This window comes from Lissotriton vulgaris, chromosome 3_1 (assembly GCF_964263255.1).
Source record: "Lissotriton vulgaris chromosome 3_1, aLisVul1.2, whole genome shotgun sequence".
Lineage (NCBI taxonomy): Eukaryota > Metazoa > Chordata > Amphibia > Caudata > Salamandridae > Lissotriton > Lissotriton vulgaris.
Window position 1 is genome coordinate 752259344 of NC_141689.1, and position 16953 is coordinate 752276296.

General features: G+C 42.8%; 1 protein-coding gene across 2 annotated transcripts in view; it reads left to right on the forward strand.

Annotated features, from left to right (window-relative positions):
- DMXL1 (Dmx like 1) overlaps positions 1 to 16953 on the forward strand; it is a 2236090-nt gene that overhangs the window by 1466103 nt on the left and 753034 nt on the right. For both annotated transcript variants that reach the window (XM_086961064.1, XM_086961065.1), the window contains one exon: positions 12495 to 12670. In XM_086961064.1, coding sequence (XP_086817190.1) covers positions 12495 to 12670 — 176 coding nt within the window. The remainder of the gene's footprint in view (positions 1 to 12494; positions 12671 to 16953) is intronic.

The window sequence follows — 16953 nt, forward strand, 5'->3', positions numbered from 1 at the left end:
AAGGTTCAGTACACGTAGGTCATAGTAAATGCACTACTGTGGTCGAGTTCAGTGACCATGGTAAATCGTCTTTTAAAGCTACCAGTCATTCCTACTTTGTTTGTGGTCATACCGCATACATACGTTTGTCCCCAGATTGGGATGGTACCTGTTACATTGCATTCCTTCTGCCACCTGTTTTTCTAGCTCCTCCTGATTACCATAGAAATACGAATCTAGCACCGAATAGACCCAAAAGAGATATTCCCCTTGTCGACTACACAGAAACGGCATGGGAACAGTACACTGATTTCAATAAAGGATTCTTTTTCTTCCTAGGACCTGTCCAAAACAGTAAATTAATACGCAGATTAACGAGAACACTTGAAGCAGTAGTGAACGAAACTGCCTCCGCTCTAGGTAACTTAACAGAGGAGCAGTCTGCTATACGGACTGTTGTCCTTCAAAATCGTCTTGTGATTGACGTCATCTTGGCAGATAGAGGTGGAGCTTGTAAGGTCATCGGGTCAAGTTGCTGTGTTTTCATTCCACAAAATGCACCATCTGTCTATCAAGCTATCACCCGTTTACATAAAATTGCAAATCAGATACATCAGAATCCAGGCACCTGGACTTGGTCCGGTTGGTTCTGGACTACGTTAACAGCTTGGGGATGGAAGATCTTATCCTTCCTAGGCATTGGCCTTGTTATAGTATTCAGTTGTTGCCTATGCCTGCAGTGTGGGCCAGCGATATGTGGACTGTGTGCCACATCCTGCATTGAGCATTCCAGTTGCCTCTCAAACAGTCAAAGAAAGAAAGACGAACATATGATGTTACAAGAACAAACCGATCGATTTATGAGGATCGATATATCATGAAGGGTCCGTAGGGAACAAGGAGGGAATGAGGTAATATAAATTTTATGGTCATGTTGTGTTCCCTAGCGAGTACCCCACCGACTCCATGTACGAGTTAAAAGTGCATGTAACTTCCCTCCTGTATCAGTTATGAAGACGCAAATACATTTGCGTCCAACGTTAACTTGTCCTCTTTCAGACCCACCATGAATGGGTTTGATGGTCCGTTCCTAAGTATGCTATGCCAACGTCTTTTTGAAGTGTACTCCTACGTTTTTCAGCCTGGCTGAAAGTAGGCCCTGAATCTCTGCCATCGAGCCTCTTTTCTGGCTTCTGACTGCGAGGGCCTCTGCCCAAGCAGCCCCCGTTCCCGTGAACTCTGACTTACTCCTAGCGCGGCCCTCCGTGCTCAGCTCAGCCTGCTGCCTGCCAAGATTGACTATAACCTTCGAGTTATCTGTTTTCCTCCCGAAGATACATTCCAGCCTGCTAGCTTCAGTAAACATCCCTCCCCAGCTACAGGGCTAAAGGGCCGACCTGTCTTTATGCAAGTAATTCATAGCCTCTGTTGCCATGCTTCCATGGAAGGCCCCATGCCCCCACGCTTCTCATACAGACATTCAGGCGCTTATACACGCACTCACAGCAAGTATAGAATAGCTTCTGCTCTAGAAACCTTTCTGCCCAGATAGCTTAGTTCCTAAACATCAGATATCAGATATGATAGAAGCACAAGTTGATCTGACATGCCAGACTTCTGTCTCTTTCCGCCAGTGTAAATGTCAAGTCCCCTGCACCCCGTCTATCACACGTCATGCAGCTGCGCGCGCATCCAAGCTTCCGATTTCTGCTGACATTGCAACATTCTGTTAGCACCACCCCTTGGTGCCACCCACTTGCGTCACCTATCAGTGACGTTTCTAGCACACACCCTAGTTCACGCCTAGTTTACGCCTCTTGATGATGTACTAGCACCACGTGTATACTGTTATCTTGTCTTCTCTCAGCTGTTACGCCTCTTACATTGAACACAATGATGTAAATCAAGTATATAAGCTATGTATTGCCAATAAACGAGAGCGCGCTCATCTATCCCTTCTGACACCCTGTGTGGTGGTCAGAACATGATATCCTGATTCCTTTATGAGGAATAAAACCCTTAGAAACTCTTACACCACGGACTCTGTTTTCCTTCATTCCGATTGAGTTATTATTGATTAAGTACTTACCTGCATAGAAATTAAGAGAGTAAATTAATTATTTACATCACTACTCGCCAGAAAAGCGCTTCAACACCCATCAGGGGTAACAAGTGCTATATGAATGCAAATCTTTCTTCCCCTTTTATCCCTCCGCTATCCTTCTCACTCCAAGTAACTGACTAATATCCACCACTGAAATGACTTCATATTACACCATATTCGTTCACCACTAATCCTTGTAGGCTTCCTGAATAGCGTGCGTCAAAAAGCGCTAAATAAATACAAACCTTTGTCCTCCTCTATCCTTCTGCTATCATTCCAAATTCAAATAACTGGCTAACCTATTCACCACTTAAAATGTACTTGCATTTTTCACTATAATAATTCAACACTAATCCTCTATGGGTCCCGGAGTAGCGTGCTACTCGCCGAAAAAGCGCTTTGACGCCTCGTCAGGGGTAGTAAGCGCTACATAAATGCAATTAAAATAAAATACTCATCTGTTACTCTTCCTCAAACCCTTAACACCGCTTTTATCTTCACTCTGTTGAAACCCCATAAAGATCCAAAGTACCTTCGCTCATATTGCCCACTACAGATTATTAAATTGTTACCAAGATCCTGGGTACTCAGTTACTCCTGATCTGTTTTCCTGTACATGATTACCTTTTCCACCCATGATACTGTTCGGCATTGCTGCATCTTGTCTATCTAGTGTAAACAGATAACTTTTGCCTTTGGCCATTCCTCTGGTAGACCTACCGACCTTGAAAGGCAAATTGAGATTGGAGTATTTGTGTGCCTGGCATGCAGCTGGCCTCTCTTTACACTGGGTGATTTATTCCTCAATGGGGAGTTCATAGACTTCCCAAACATAATGGCTGAGCATAAATTTCCACCTGGGCAATTCCGAATGTATTAACGCATCAAACAATCTCTCTATGAGCTATACTGCATACAGCACAAATTACCACCTAAGCGTGAAGTTTATCAAGCCCTCCATGTGGCAGGCATCTGGCGCAAGCTCATCAGGGGTTCTACAAAGCCTTTTTACTGCAAAGGAACCAATCCTATAGCACACAGTGCATAGCATGGAAGATTGATTTAGGCCAAGCCATACATGACTCGTATTATGGTGACGCTTCGCAGCTCAAGACTTGTGTGGGGCAACTCCGGACCGGGAAAGGACTACAGGTACCAGGTGCACACGGGGCCCACGCCAGCTGTCCTGCCTTCGCCCCTCCCGCCAGCGGCCGCATTTAAACAACTCGCGCCACCCGCTAAGCAGGTGACGCTTTGCAGCTCAAGAGTTGTGTGGGGCAACTCCGGACCGGGAAAGGACTACAGGTCCCAGGTGCAGATGGAGCCCACGCCAGCTGTCCTGTCTTCGCCCCTCTCGCCAGCGGGTGCATTTAAACAACTCGCGCCACCCGCATTGCGGGTGACGCTTCGCAGCTCAAGACTGCGTGGGGCAACTCCGGACCGGGAAAGGACTACAGGTCCCAGGTGTACACGGGGCCCACGCCAGCTGTCCTGCCTTGACCCCTCCCACTAGCGGCCGTAATATAACTCACCTCGCTATCCACTTCCGGTAACGCGTGCGGACGCGCGCCGGGCGAAGCCCGTCTGAGACTGTGCAAGGCTAGGCTGGGCCAAACCCCCTTGGATTTGTAATTACGGATTAACAAAGAACTTGTGAGTAGCCGGCTACTCTCTGAATTACAAAGTTTATGCAACCTGCTTCTTTGTACATGCTACCCTAGATTCCATGCAGTATTAATACTAGTTAATGTTCTCTTTGAAATCTAGGTGATCAATAAGCTTTTAATCATTTTAAGATTCACTAAGGCTGATTAAGTTATTAAGATACATATACTTGATAATATATTTTACCATTGTACTATTCATACACTGGATTTAAAGTACGTTTTTTCGTTTTTTTGGTTTATATTAGCATTGGTCCTGGCTATAGTAACAATCACATCATTTGTGTATAGGGGTATTTGTGTATTCTTTTTGGTATTAATATCACCGAGCATAATATAAGGCTAGTATTTGGCAACTGGGGGCTCTTTGATTCATGTTACATTTTTCCTTAATAAACACGATATCCTCAATATGTAGAAATGTAAATTACAAAAAGGAATTAATAATGTAGTTGAGCCCCCAGGCTCTACCATTAATTGTTATCTCGTGAAGGCGGTTAGCGCCATTAGCGTTGAAATAGACAGGGCAGAACGCCGCCTCTCATTAGGATCCGGCCTTGTAAATGCGATTGCAAGTAGAGTCTAATGTAGAGTCCAATGCAAGTAAAGACCAAAATATTGCCCCCCCCCCCCACCCCTTGAATTCTTTGTCGAGATCCTGCCCAAGATTCCCCCTAACTTAGAGAAGTTTGTTGTTTACCGGCATCTAACGGATTACCTACCCCAAAAAGGAAAAGGAGCTGTAGCAAAATCCAGCAAAAACATGGGACAACCAGTAAAGGCACAAGGGTTACATCTCCTAACCTTATAGTGGAACACCCACCTAGCATGAGGATTATGTGTGATGCGCAGGTTAATCAGATCATTGCCGCCCTAACCCTTACATTAGACATATACCTCAAACTACTTCATGATAAAACAGATTAAATTAAATGGTGAAGTTGCTAGACTTAGTGGGGTATTTAACCATTCCAATGAGCTACTTAAAGAAAGTATAATTAGGCAGCAGGAAGGATCACATGGCGGTAAAAACATAGGAATAACATCTGTCACAGGGGTTGCATCTGATATCCCCAGGTATAGGAGGGCTGGAGAAGCGGCAAGCTCTAATCCTAGTATACTTGATACAGTAGTCAACACAGCCCCTTTAGGACAAAGAAAGCAATCGATGAGGAATAGCTACCCCTGTGATGCAGGAAACAAAGGAACCAGGAATATGGAAACTACACAGGTGCCTATAAATCGGACAGAGAAAGAACCAGAGGTAGGAAAAAGGATTAGATCCATTAATTTTCCCCCGGATTGCTGCCCGTTCGTGGCAGTATTGGTGAATATCCCCCCTCTTAGTCGGAGTTTAACAGAAACGCATGCGTCCCTCAAAAATAAAGTGGTGTACTGGTTAAATCGAAATTGTGGCTACCCTGTTAATCATGCAGACCAGATTCTTACGACAAGAAGAGTAAATTGGATCGGCCCTTTAAGGAAATCAATGAAGGGTGACTGCTATTATTAATTTTAAGAACCCACATTATGCTAGGATAACTCTGGAAAGAGCTCCTGCCCTGTCAGATTGTCGCGTTCTAATCTAGGATCCTGATCGATACTGTGACCTTATGCCCCTATACGGCTATAAATCCATTTATTCCCTATATTGGCATAACCGATCATATGCAATATTCAGAAACTCGTCTCTGGCCTCACACGAACAGAGCCACATTTCAGAATCGCTTCCTCTGCCTCTTCCTTTGCAGCTAATTAGTGCAATGACATAGCAGAAGTTACTATCTAAGATTCCTAGATTAACACTCCGAGTTCTTCAACAAGATAAAAACTCAGCAACCTTGGAAAGCCCCGCTTGCTATGTTTTGATTAGGAATAGAACTCTAATGAGCACTGATAAACGATCACTTCCTAGTGACATCTTTATTGACGTCTTATGTCCAAAAACTTACGTCAAACAAGGCACCTTTCAGGTATAAATATTACCAACGTTGCCTTAAGCAAACGCTGAAGTTGCTGCTGTTATGCTGATGATACCATCGCTGCTATCACTACTGCTATCACTGCTAACGAGCGAACGATGGTGTGGTGAACTTAGGAGCTGAACAGCCGTCCCCCTGCAAGAGCCCAGCAGATGCAAGCTGCCCTCCTCGACGGGCTGAGAGAGACGCTGTCTTTTCTCCTGCAGAGAAATCCAGCTCCGGCGTTTCCAGCCCACTCTTGCAAGTGACTGGGATATCGAGTTCCCTGAAGGAGATACCAGACCTCCATCATTCTATTCCAGAGGTATGGTGTTGACTAAACCCTTAGAGAGAATTCTTGAAGCAAACCTTGGCAAAACCAACTTAACTTAAAGCTACTTACTTACTCCCCTCCCAAGTATTAGGCTTAGGTCAGGTACACTGGGGTAGGCGTAGTTAGAAGCACCAGTTGAGTATTTTAGCCTAATGTATATATGAATGTATGTATGTTTTATTCATTTTAAACCATTGTATGGCTAAGAAACCAGATCAATGCTTTTACAGTATGATTTCGCAATACTCATCTTACTGTACGTACTTTTTATAATAACAAGTCTTGCAATTGTGGCAATTCATTTCTCTTGTACGAGAAGAAAGACTGTTTAATAAATGTTACCCTTTATTGAAAACGCCCGTCTCTCTATTCTCTACATATTGTGAAAGTAATCTGCACAACAACTGACTGAGTAAAATAACTGTCTATTGTTCACACGATTCTAGAGATTGACTCTTATCTGAGGAGCAAAGTTGTCATGTTGCACGGTTGTTGGAAAACTGAATCCCTTCTTGGCTGTGCCAGGGAAGCTGATCACTTCCTATTCAGTCAAGAAAGATCCGCACTTCTACGTCGATACTACTGTTTATGTTATTCCAATGTGCAGGGCCTATTGGGAAAATAGGAACTACACTACAAGATAATGATTCTAGTCTTCTACTCCTTCCACTTGGTTTCTTTTACAGCCATTTAAAACAAGATACACCTATGGGAGTAGATCAGGAATACCGTAGAGTCAATTGGTCAATGCCACCTTTGCCACATTTTGCCCTTTCCACCGATAATAGATTTCAACCACTCAGTACCCTTAAGGAGAATGATTGACAAAGTCCTGCCCGCCATATTAAAGGAACGGCGAGCCCTAGGAGTAATAGCCAACAAGGGGCTGTGAGACCAGTGGGACAGTTGTTATCTGGACAGGTGTCAAGTTCGCAGGGGGTCATAATTACTTTGGAAGAAAGGAATTTAAGCAAAGAGCAAGGAGTGACCCCTGATGGCAATATAGGCCAACCTCTATAAGAAGATCTTTCAGCCCCAGGTTGTGATCTCTATAATTGATGTGACCGAGGATGGTCAGCCTCTAACGACCCGGTCAGTTGAAAATGACCCATAGCTAGTGGGTTCATTATAGCCTCATGGAATATAGCTGGATTGACAAAAAAAGAGATATGTTAGGATGGACGGATTTTCTCAATAAACACGACATTATATGTCTCCAGGAAACTTGGTGCATAGACCATGTTAATTTTGAGGGGTTTGTTTCCTATAACTTACCTGCATTGTGCTCTATAGCTGGTTTAGCAAAGTGGGGGCTTCTAGTACTTATGTCAAATAATTTGCCTTTAGAAGTTAAAATGTTTACAAATGTTGGACGTCACTCACAGGGACTCTGGCTACACCCAAAAAATGGCCGGGATGTTTTGTTAATTAATTTTTATAATAATTTGTTTGAATGTACACGTTATAAAGTAGTTACAGAACTGGAGAATGTAATTGATAAATTGGGTAATGAAGAAGATGTCAATTTTGATATAATATGGATGGGAGATTTTAATTCGCCAACATGTCCTTTGTCCTCGACCAAGGTTTGTGGGTTTAGGAATGATACAGGAGATGACTGTGTGCACTTCCCACATAACCCCTATGGAGATATATTAAACACATTTCTGGCTAAATTTGACCTGGATATAATGCAGTGCGCAAGAGATGGTTTTGGGAAATTGATCCCAGCTTTTACAGGTAGAAATGCAATTACTATTATTGATCATGTATTGGTTTCTGCAAATATTGTCCCTCTTTGCACCACACCATGGATCGAAGAATTACTACTCAGTGATCATAACTGCATTATTATGCCATTAGCTGTATGGGGCAATAGATCCCCAGTAATACAAACTAGAATGGGCAATATAGCCCCGTGTAGACCAAATGGCACCAGAATAAAATGGAAAGGGGTCAATCCAGATAAGGTGTTAAAAAATATTATCTCCGAATGTTATACTGAGATCTCTGAGAATTTGGATGTTAATGTCGAACCAGCCCAGATTTTAACGAACTTTTGTAAAATTAATGGAACTATTAATACTATCCTGACTACGACATTAAATAAGAAACTTACCCAGAATAGAGGATAGTTTAACCATGCTTGCACCCTCTCACTGAACCAGCTAAAACAAGCACTGTCTAGAGGAGCAGGGATATGGTGCTTGTAAAGAATCTAAGACTGGCTTATAAATTACAAATAAAACAGAGAAAGAGAGAGCTCCAACAGGAGGCCTGGGACAAATTAACTCTGGCTGCAGACACATCTAACAGTCAGCTGTTTTGGGAAACAGTTAATTCTCCTTTCTTAAACGAGGAAGTCCCTGAATTGACATCTCATGTCAGTAGTGAGGCTTGGGTTGTACATTTCTCTAGCATTTTTAACCCAGGAAATATAACTATAAATGATTCTAGGGATCCAAGTGTCTGGCCGATTATACCTCTAAATATCACTCTAGCGGAGGTAGAACAAGGAATTAACAGCAGTAAGGGAGGGAAAGCACCGGGCCCGGACGGCGTTCCAATAGATGTCTATAAAGCCATACCTTCTCTCTGTGGTCCCATATTAAATAGAGTTTTTAACACCGCTGTAACGGAAGGGGCTCCCTCTACATGAATCAATTATTATTCTCATCTTTAAGAAGGGAGATAAATCTGAAGCCAAAAACTATCGGCCAATTTCCCTTTTTGATTCGTCTATTAAAGTTATGAGTAGGGTCCTACTTGTCAGATTAGAGGAGTGGGCGGAGGACAACTGGATTTTAACACAGACCCAATATGGCTTTAGGAAAGGGCGGGGAACCCTTGAACAGTGCATTAATCTGGAATTATTAATCGGAAAATATACACGTACTAAGCAAGGGTCCCTTTTCCTATGTTTCGCTGACCTCAGCAGCGCATTTGATTTAGTGGTCGCGAGACATGATGAACATTCCGGGCTAAAATGGCAAAAAGTGTACACGGGATTTTTAGGTTTGCCGCAAAATTAGGGGACCTTCGAATTAAAGATATGATGCACATTTACCAATTGAGATGCACCTGAATCACACTTTATGGTGCGGGGGTATGTGGTCATCATTATTATGGTAATTTGCAAACAGAGGAAAATATGTTTCTTAAAAAGCTTCTCTGTTTACCTACTTCGGCGTCCACTGAATTAATTTACAGTGAAGTGGGGATTAATTACCTGACGGACCTAATTGGGCTCAGACCATTATTGATCTGGAGATCAATATGGCTGAAGGAAGAAACCACATTCAATAGAATGATTATCAAAAAATGCCTCCGACTAGATAATTGTTTAAAGATCCCCTGCCTTAATTATATAGCACAAACTTTTAAGGATCTATTTAAAATAAACATCCTGGAAACCCCCAATGGAGCAATAGAACTGCCCAAAGTAGAAGTGAAAAATATGTTTCTGTGGGAGAGAAAGTATGCACGCCAAAGCAGCACAGGGCATAACAACTTGTCAGTTCTATTACTCATATCTAGAAACTGAGGGATTCCAAACCTATTTGAGCCAGGTAACTAGATCGTCGCACCGTGTTGTCCTTACAAGAATTAGATTAGGCCTTGTTCATCACTTGGTAGCATTTCCTTGTGTAAAAAAGTATCCTTTCTCCCCCTGCCCTTGTGATGGACGCACCAAACAAAGTACTTTGCACTTTCTCCTTATAAGTGATTTGTATCTGAACCTCCGTATTCCTTTTCTAAAACCCTTATTTAAAAAATATTGCACTTTAACTACGGATGATGCTATGAGTTTGTTGTTTAGAATGCGAGAGCCCGATATTTGTTTTTATAATGCGACATTCATTCTGAGATCAATTCATGCAAGGAAAAGTATGTTGTTTTAAGCTGTAATAATAATTATGATTGTATTCCATTAATTCAATGAATTGTATTGGTTTCTAACAATTGTTTTAAGTGTGCTTTTATGGTTGTTTTATCTGAACCGAATAAAGTTCATTGAATCTAATTGAATCGACTTGTATTAGAGGAAAATACTGGACTCCTCCGACAGAGTGTCCTGGGGAACTTGATTTAGATCTATTCATTGTAACATCCTTAACAGAGCTTAATTTATGCCAGCCAGCATAAATAAAATGTTTTTAGGGCCCGCCACTGGCTGTCTTGATTGTTCCTTACTTGAAGCATCTTATACACAATGCTGTAGGATGGGACAGGCCCACAGCATACCTGATCAGGATTTTGCAACTACTCACCAGCACAATGGGGCTCTCTCTTCCAAATGCTCCTTGGCCTTTTCCCTCACCCAGCCCTCGAGAGACCTGCAGTCAAATTCCAGGACTTGGCCACAATATTAGCTAAACTTGCCATCAGTATATGGAGGAAACATAATAGCGCCCCGGTCATAGCTACCTGGGAATATATGCTGATTAAAAGGGTCCAAGCTGAGAGCAGTTTACTACACAGGGAGGAATGAGCAAGCTTACGAAAATATTTCATATCACAGGACTGGGACATGTTACTTGAGCAATTTAAAAGCATCACTAAAGATGACACTCGGCCACCTTGACATGTCCCTGTAGAACACAGAATTTGCTGTCCTTCTGTTCGGCAAGTGATTGCTAAGATGATCCCTCTGGCCATTACTCATTGTAATTAGTCAATAGATTAGGTCTCCTCTATTGGATGATTAGAAAGTCCTTGGTGGTTTCACTAACTCTTTATACATGTTTGATACTTGGGAATAATACATTGCTACAGTTATATCTAGCACCAAGTGGAGAGGGGAAGAAGAGGTTTATGTTGGGAATTCTTTTTGCTAAAATTAAAAGAACATGGTCCAAAAATGAGACCTCATTCGTCTTTGACATGGGGAAAGATCTTGAGTGTATATGTAACATTGCGGTCTAAGACGTGTACTTTGTAAGTAAACAATATACACATGAACGCTAACGAAAACTGTTATAAAACAAAACAAAAAAAACAGACAGAATAATACTGTTCCCATTTCATTAAGGGACATTTGAGCTGGTCTGTGATAAGGCAATACAACTCGCCAGTTTTCACACGCCACTCCAGGTTCATATCTTGTACATGCTATTACATTAGAATGTGGATTTTAGTTAAAGTATATACTCCCTTCAGCGCACACTACAAGTTATAATAGTGTACAATGTAGTATCATTTCCATGTGATCATTCACTAACTCAATATCAACACGGTCATTCCAAAAATAAAAACGTCAACTATTTTTGAGACTCTGGAGTTGAAAGCGTTAGTGAGAACTTTAAATGATTACATCCAAGCAAATCTTTAGAATTAGTGGGAAGATGGCAGATTTAGCTACTCAAACCTACAGCCGTGGCCAAATGCTACAAAGAGTTACAATGTTTAAATTGGCAACCGTACATCCAGACACACATCAACATTTCCTCGGGAATCCATTCCCAGGATATTTTATTGATGATTCATATGATATTACACAGTTTTTGAGAACTAAAAGTGATGCACAGATCCGACTTAAAGCAACCAGTTTATAGACGAGAAAGGACTTTCAAAACGTTCAATTAAAAGGCAATGGCCCGAATTCTGGTGTAAATGGCAACAAAAGCAATAATAGCAAAAACAAAATGCAGCTTGTTTCCAGAGAAATCAACTCTACAACTGAAGGTAGGGACACTGCCTGTCTCCCTGGGAAACGAGGTAGAAATATAGCTGACTAATAAAACAATTTAATGTTATTACATCGTATGCTTTTCCAAAATCGTAAACCTGCCTTATGAAACCTGTCCTTTCTCTCCATAATGATTATTATCTGGCTTGAAGATTAATAGGCAATCCATCCTACCTCACCTTTTCTGCTTGAGTGTTGGGTCATTTTGTTAAAACTTTTAAAGTGAAACTAATACGACGCTAGGCAAGAGTTCATGTTCATTGCCTTTAACGTTGGAGACCTAATCAGTCAGTGAGCACATTTTTTGCTTTTTATTGTGGAGAATAACACGAGTGACCCACTGCCTACAAATATCATTATTTTAAGTAATTGAGGGACAAGTACATCTGCGCCATGATGTACTCTTTATTTGCAGTACAATTGCATAATTTGTGGAGATATCAATAGTGCCTCGCTAACCTAAGACTATGTATTGTCATGTTAAATCTGCTCTGTGTTTAAAAATAACTTAGTTATGAATTTTGATATAATAACAAAAGTGAGTGAATCGTGTCAGATTGCATTTAAACCACCCGAATTGCTTACGATTCTTCAATTTCATGCATTTAATTATTTGAAAGCAGAGTTTGGAAATGTAGTAGAATAATGACATGTAGAAATGTGGAATAGGTGAAGGCTGCCAGATCATTGTTTAAATGGAAAAAATAAAAAAATCCTTTAACATTAAGGTGAATTAAATTAATCTTTATCTTTTTGTTTCAAGCTTCTTCTCCATCATCAGAAGGTGAAAAGCAACAGAAACTTATCAAACATTCCTCAAAAACTAACGATAGTCCACAGACACCTCTGTTCCCAGTCGTGGTAGAGCCAGAGGCATCAAACTTCAGAGAAAAATTCATTCCACCTGAACTTAGCATTTGGGATTACTTCATTGCGAAGGTGAGACTTCTAGAGTCTGTAATGTGAACACAAATGTTATTTCAAATGCTGTTAATATATGTGTATTTGTATGTAGCCTATTACCCATTGACTACTATTGTGTTAAAGATGATTGTTGAGTGCAGATTTAAGTATTGTTTAATATACTCTTACTTGAATGTCATATTTTCCCAGGGTATGTTGAAGTCCCCATCTTGTTTATTATATTGCAATTTATTTATGGTGTCTGAACAGTGCTTGCATCAGAAGTGGGTACATGCTTCAAAATTGATGAACTAATGTAGAAAGAAAAAGGAAAAGGAGCAGAGCTTGCAGGGTTCCAAAGAGCTCAGTTTCTATCAAGAGTTAGGTTGAAAGCTCAGTTGCCTGCTCTAGTGCACCTTTTCAGGAGTTTAGGGACATCTACATTTGGAAGATTTTAAGAACAAAAACTACGAGGAATAGTACTACATATCCATGTTTTAGGAGGTGTCTAGCCATTAAAATACTGACGGAGCCTCTCTTTCCTTAACAGACCTGCCTATTCACAAGGTGACACACAATATTGGCTCCCTTCACTTGCTCACCAGGTGAGGAGCTGATTTCACAGGGTGGCAGGAAAGATGAGCTGGAAACCACTGCAGAGAGTGGGTTTCCAGGTTGTCTTTGGAAGTTGTAATCAGCGGATGTCCATTAAGGGAGATTGACTACACCCCAGGACATCAGAAACAGCCTCAACGACCCTTTTCTTTATAGGTCTCGGCCTGATCCAGCGCATGCTCTGTCCTGGCCGAGACATTTAGTAGCTCTGAAAAGTGCTACTTTCCCGGCGACCAGCTTACCATCACGCGCACGTGACGTGCACAGCTGCGATCGGGTGCTCTCACTTTAGCCGCACAAGCGCCCGCTGTTGCTAAGCACTTTCGCTCGTGGCTCACGCCCTGACTATTGTTTTACAACTCTCTAGACCCTCACCATCCAGAGGCCTCCCCAGGATACCTACTCCTCCCCCGCCAGACGGTGCACTTCTAACTATACCAGATGGACCGCACTCTGGGCATCCGGTCCCTTTCATATCACGCCCGTCATATTGCCACCACTAACACGTAGCCTTATCAGGGGGTCCCTTGATCGCCGACTTATTACCTCACTAGGCGGCACAGGAGCATCTCCGCCCACAGCCCAGATTCCTTCCCATTAACATCCTCGCATCTTTTGTCTATGCGCACACCATCCCCCCTCCCTTGTTTTCACTTACTGCTCCTATGTCTCATTATCCTTTATGATGCGTCGCGCTGGACACTTGGGGTTCCCCCACACTCTGCACCACTGCCCGGTGCCTCATGTCTTTATTTCGTTGTCATCCTCCCTTTTTCACATACACACCCTTTTGTCTCCCCCATTCACACACTTGCGCCTAATCCCGCACTCGTGCCCAGGGGTATTCTGTCATTTTTCCACCACCATGAAGCAGGCAGATGCAGCTGCCAGCCTTTCCTGGCTTGCTACTTTCACCCCCCCCCCCCCCCCCTTCCTGGCTCTACCAATATTGCCACCCCACTGGTGCTGCCCTTATGTAGGCACAACCTGCCATTGTCATTTCCCGACTGCTGCGTTGCACATCTGTAAGCACTACCTGCCATACACTTTTTTCCCGACCGCCGCACTGCAGCAATCCACGTTGATACCACCCTGGCAGACAAGCGCTACATTTGGCGGTTCCCCCGCCTCTGCAATACGCATTCTTTCCTCTCACAAGCTGTGCCCGTTGCTTTACTCACTACCTCCTCCTTGTTCTCTCCTGTTATACTCAGTGCTTCTTTCTGTCCCCCCGCCAGATCTCTTAGTTGCACGCTGTTTGTGTTTAGTCACATAAAACAAATAGCTGCACTGTGAGATTAATAATGTGTCTACCCTCAATGACTAAAATTTGTATTAGCCTAAATTAATACAACACTGCAACTATGAGATCTTTGAAAATAGCTGTGTTAACACAAGGGAATTCCAGCAGATGCAGGGGGAGGAGCCTTCTTTAATCTATTATGGAGTCAGACTCCGTTTTTTTTCCTTTAAAGAAACGCCTAACCCTGGCTAGCCACAGAGTGGGGGTCGAATGGAAATTAAGTACAAAACATTCCGAAATCAGTCACACTCATAGATTAAACACCACTTGTACCTATTGTTTGCATTGTATACATGCTGGGATATTAAAGTGTTACACTTAAACTTTGACGTGTGCCGTTTTTTGTGAGTCAGAGAGGCACGCACACCGCCGTGCTTTGTGCGATGTTTATTCATCACCCTTTATCGCTGTGTATGTGTGGACAGCTGATATGGTCTCGATTAATGGCTGCGGCGACCGTGTTTCTGGCTGGGCCTGCGAGCCACAGGTTACCTTGTTGTATCACGCGGGATACCGTTAATGCTGCTGAGCCGCAGTTTCCTTTCAGCCACCCAGCTGCTACTAATCCTTAGACATAAACACGAAGTAGGGCGAGCAGACACGGATTGTTACGCCATGCTCATGAAGGACTAACAAGGCTCAGGCATGTAGCGGCAGACACAACCAAGGGCTTTATTTGTGTAAGTGGGACAGAGAAAGCACGCCCTCGGTCGCAGCAAGCCTTGCAAAGCACTTGCAAACTAAACCAAAGCCAGAACAATTTAACATTTTCATATGTCTGTGACACAGACAGGCATTGCTGTGAATTGCCAGATTTGTTTTCCACTGTAAATAAATAAGTAGGAAATGAGTTACTTGGAAGGAACAAATCCAACTCACAGTGGGTCCTAGCCTTTTGACACAGTAGTATTTTCACCGGGGTGGGCTTACGTCTACAGCAAATATGGCCAACTGTGAAAAAATGGGAACAGTGGCTTCCGTTGTGAAACTACCCTAGTTTGCTTAGAGCACATAATGCTTGTTTCCCTTTAAGGGGGCACTCAGGGTTTGTTGGGGTGTCAGATTGCTCTTAGGTTGTTCTTTGTACAAAGCTCTGCGCTATTCAAAGCCATGCCTCCTTCTCACAGAAGGAAATATATTTTGAAATTGGCTGGTCTGCCATGCTCACACACTGTTGTGATACAGTTGTGGTACCCTCACCCAGAGCGTGTGGATACTCAATCCTAACATCTCATGTGATTTGTGAGCCTATATGCTGAGAATGATGAGTGCATCAAAAGTGTGGGGAGGACGTGATCGGTCTTCATTTTCTGCCGTAAATAGTATCAAATTTCAACTCTGGTAAATTATGCTGATGCAGATGTTATCTGACTCGATAATTACCCACAATAGTCAACATTACTTGGAAATCTGATCCCTGCACAGACTGGGCTTTGCACATAAATCGACATTGCATAACCCACTGGTGACCAAGACCTTATTTATTTATTTATTTATTTTCTTCTATAGCGCAGGACTCGACCCCCGAAGGAGTATCTCCGCGCTTTGCTCGCTGTAAATGTCAGACAGTGCCTTTAGGACATGTAGGTGAGAGGCTAAACCTCCCGAAAAAGATGCGTTTTGAGTGCTTTCCTGAAGGGAAGAAGATTAGTGTTATGTCGCATGTCAATAGGGAGTTTATTCCAAAGGGAGGGTCCTACATAAGAGAGTGCTCGGCCACTCTGCCTGGCTTTCATGGTGAGAGTTTTTTTTAAAAGGAATTGACTGCCCGAGCGCAGAAAGCATTAGGTGTTATTTGCTTAAAATGCGAAAGATCAGTCCTACACCGAGAGACACTGGAAAAATTGAGCTTTGAAAAAACCTGTGAGAAATAGTTGAAGGGCGCTATTGTTCGACTGCTGGGCAAACTGAAATATCACTGATACTAGGAAGAAAGTTCTTCATTGAAAGATTTATGCTTTATGCTCATTACCCTGTAGAAAATTAACTTTCTTTAGGAGTGCAATGCTCTAATATTACATAGGATAAATTGGCCCGGGATGTACATATAAGGATATTGCAAGAGACAGAGACATTTAATGACCATATAGAGGAATGAGGCATGCTGTCCCTGACCCATGCCCCATAGCGTAGCACTTGGTGCCTGCCAGCAGCCTGTGGGAGACTGGACACGGACGCTAAGGGCTGGACGGCCCTGGCCACATCATATGCAGGGGGGGGGGAGCAGGCTGTGGCCAGAGGGCAAAGCCCTGGGCCTACAAAGCATTGGGTGTCACGCATCTCAAATTACCCACTTGTTGCCTCAGGATGCCACCGGGGTGAACTTCTGCAATGGCTGGCATCTCTCTTTTAGCCTCCAGGGACATCTTCAATGTACTGTCCTCGACCAGTGGGTCATGAT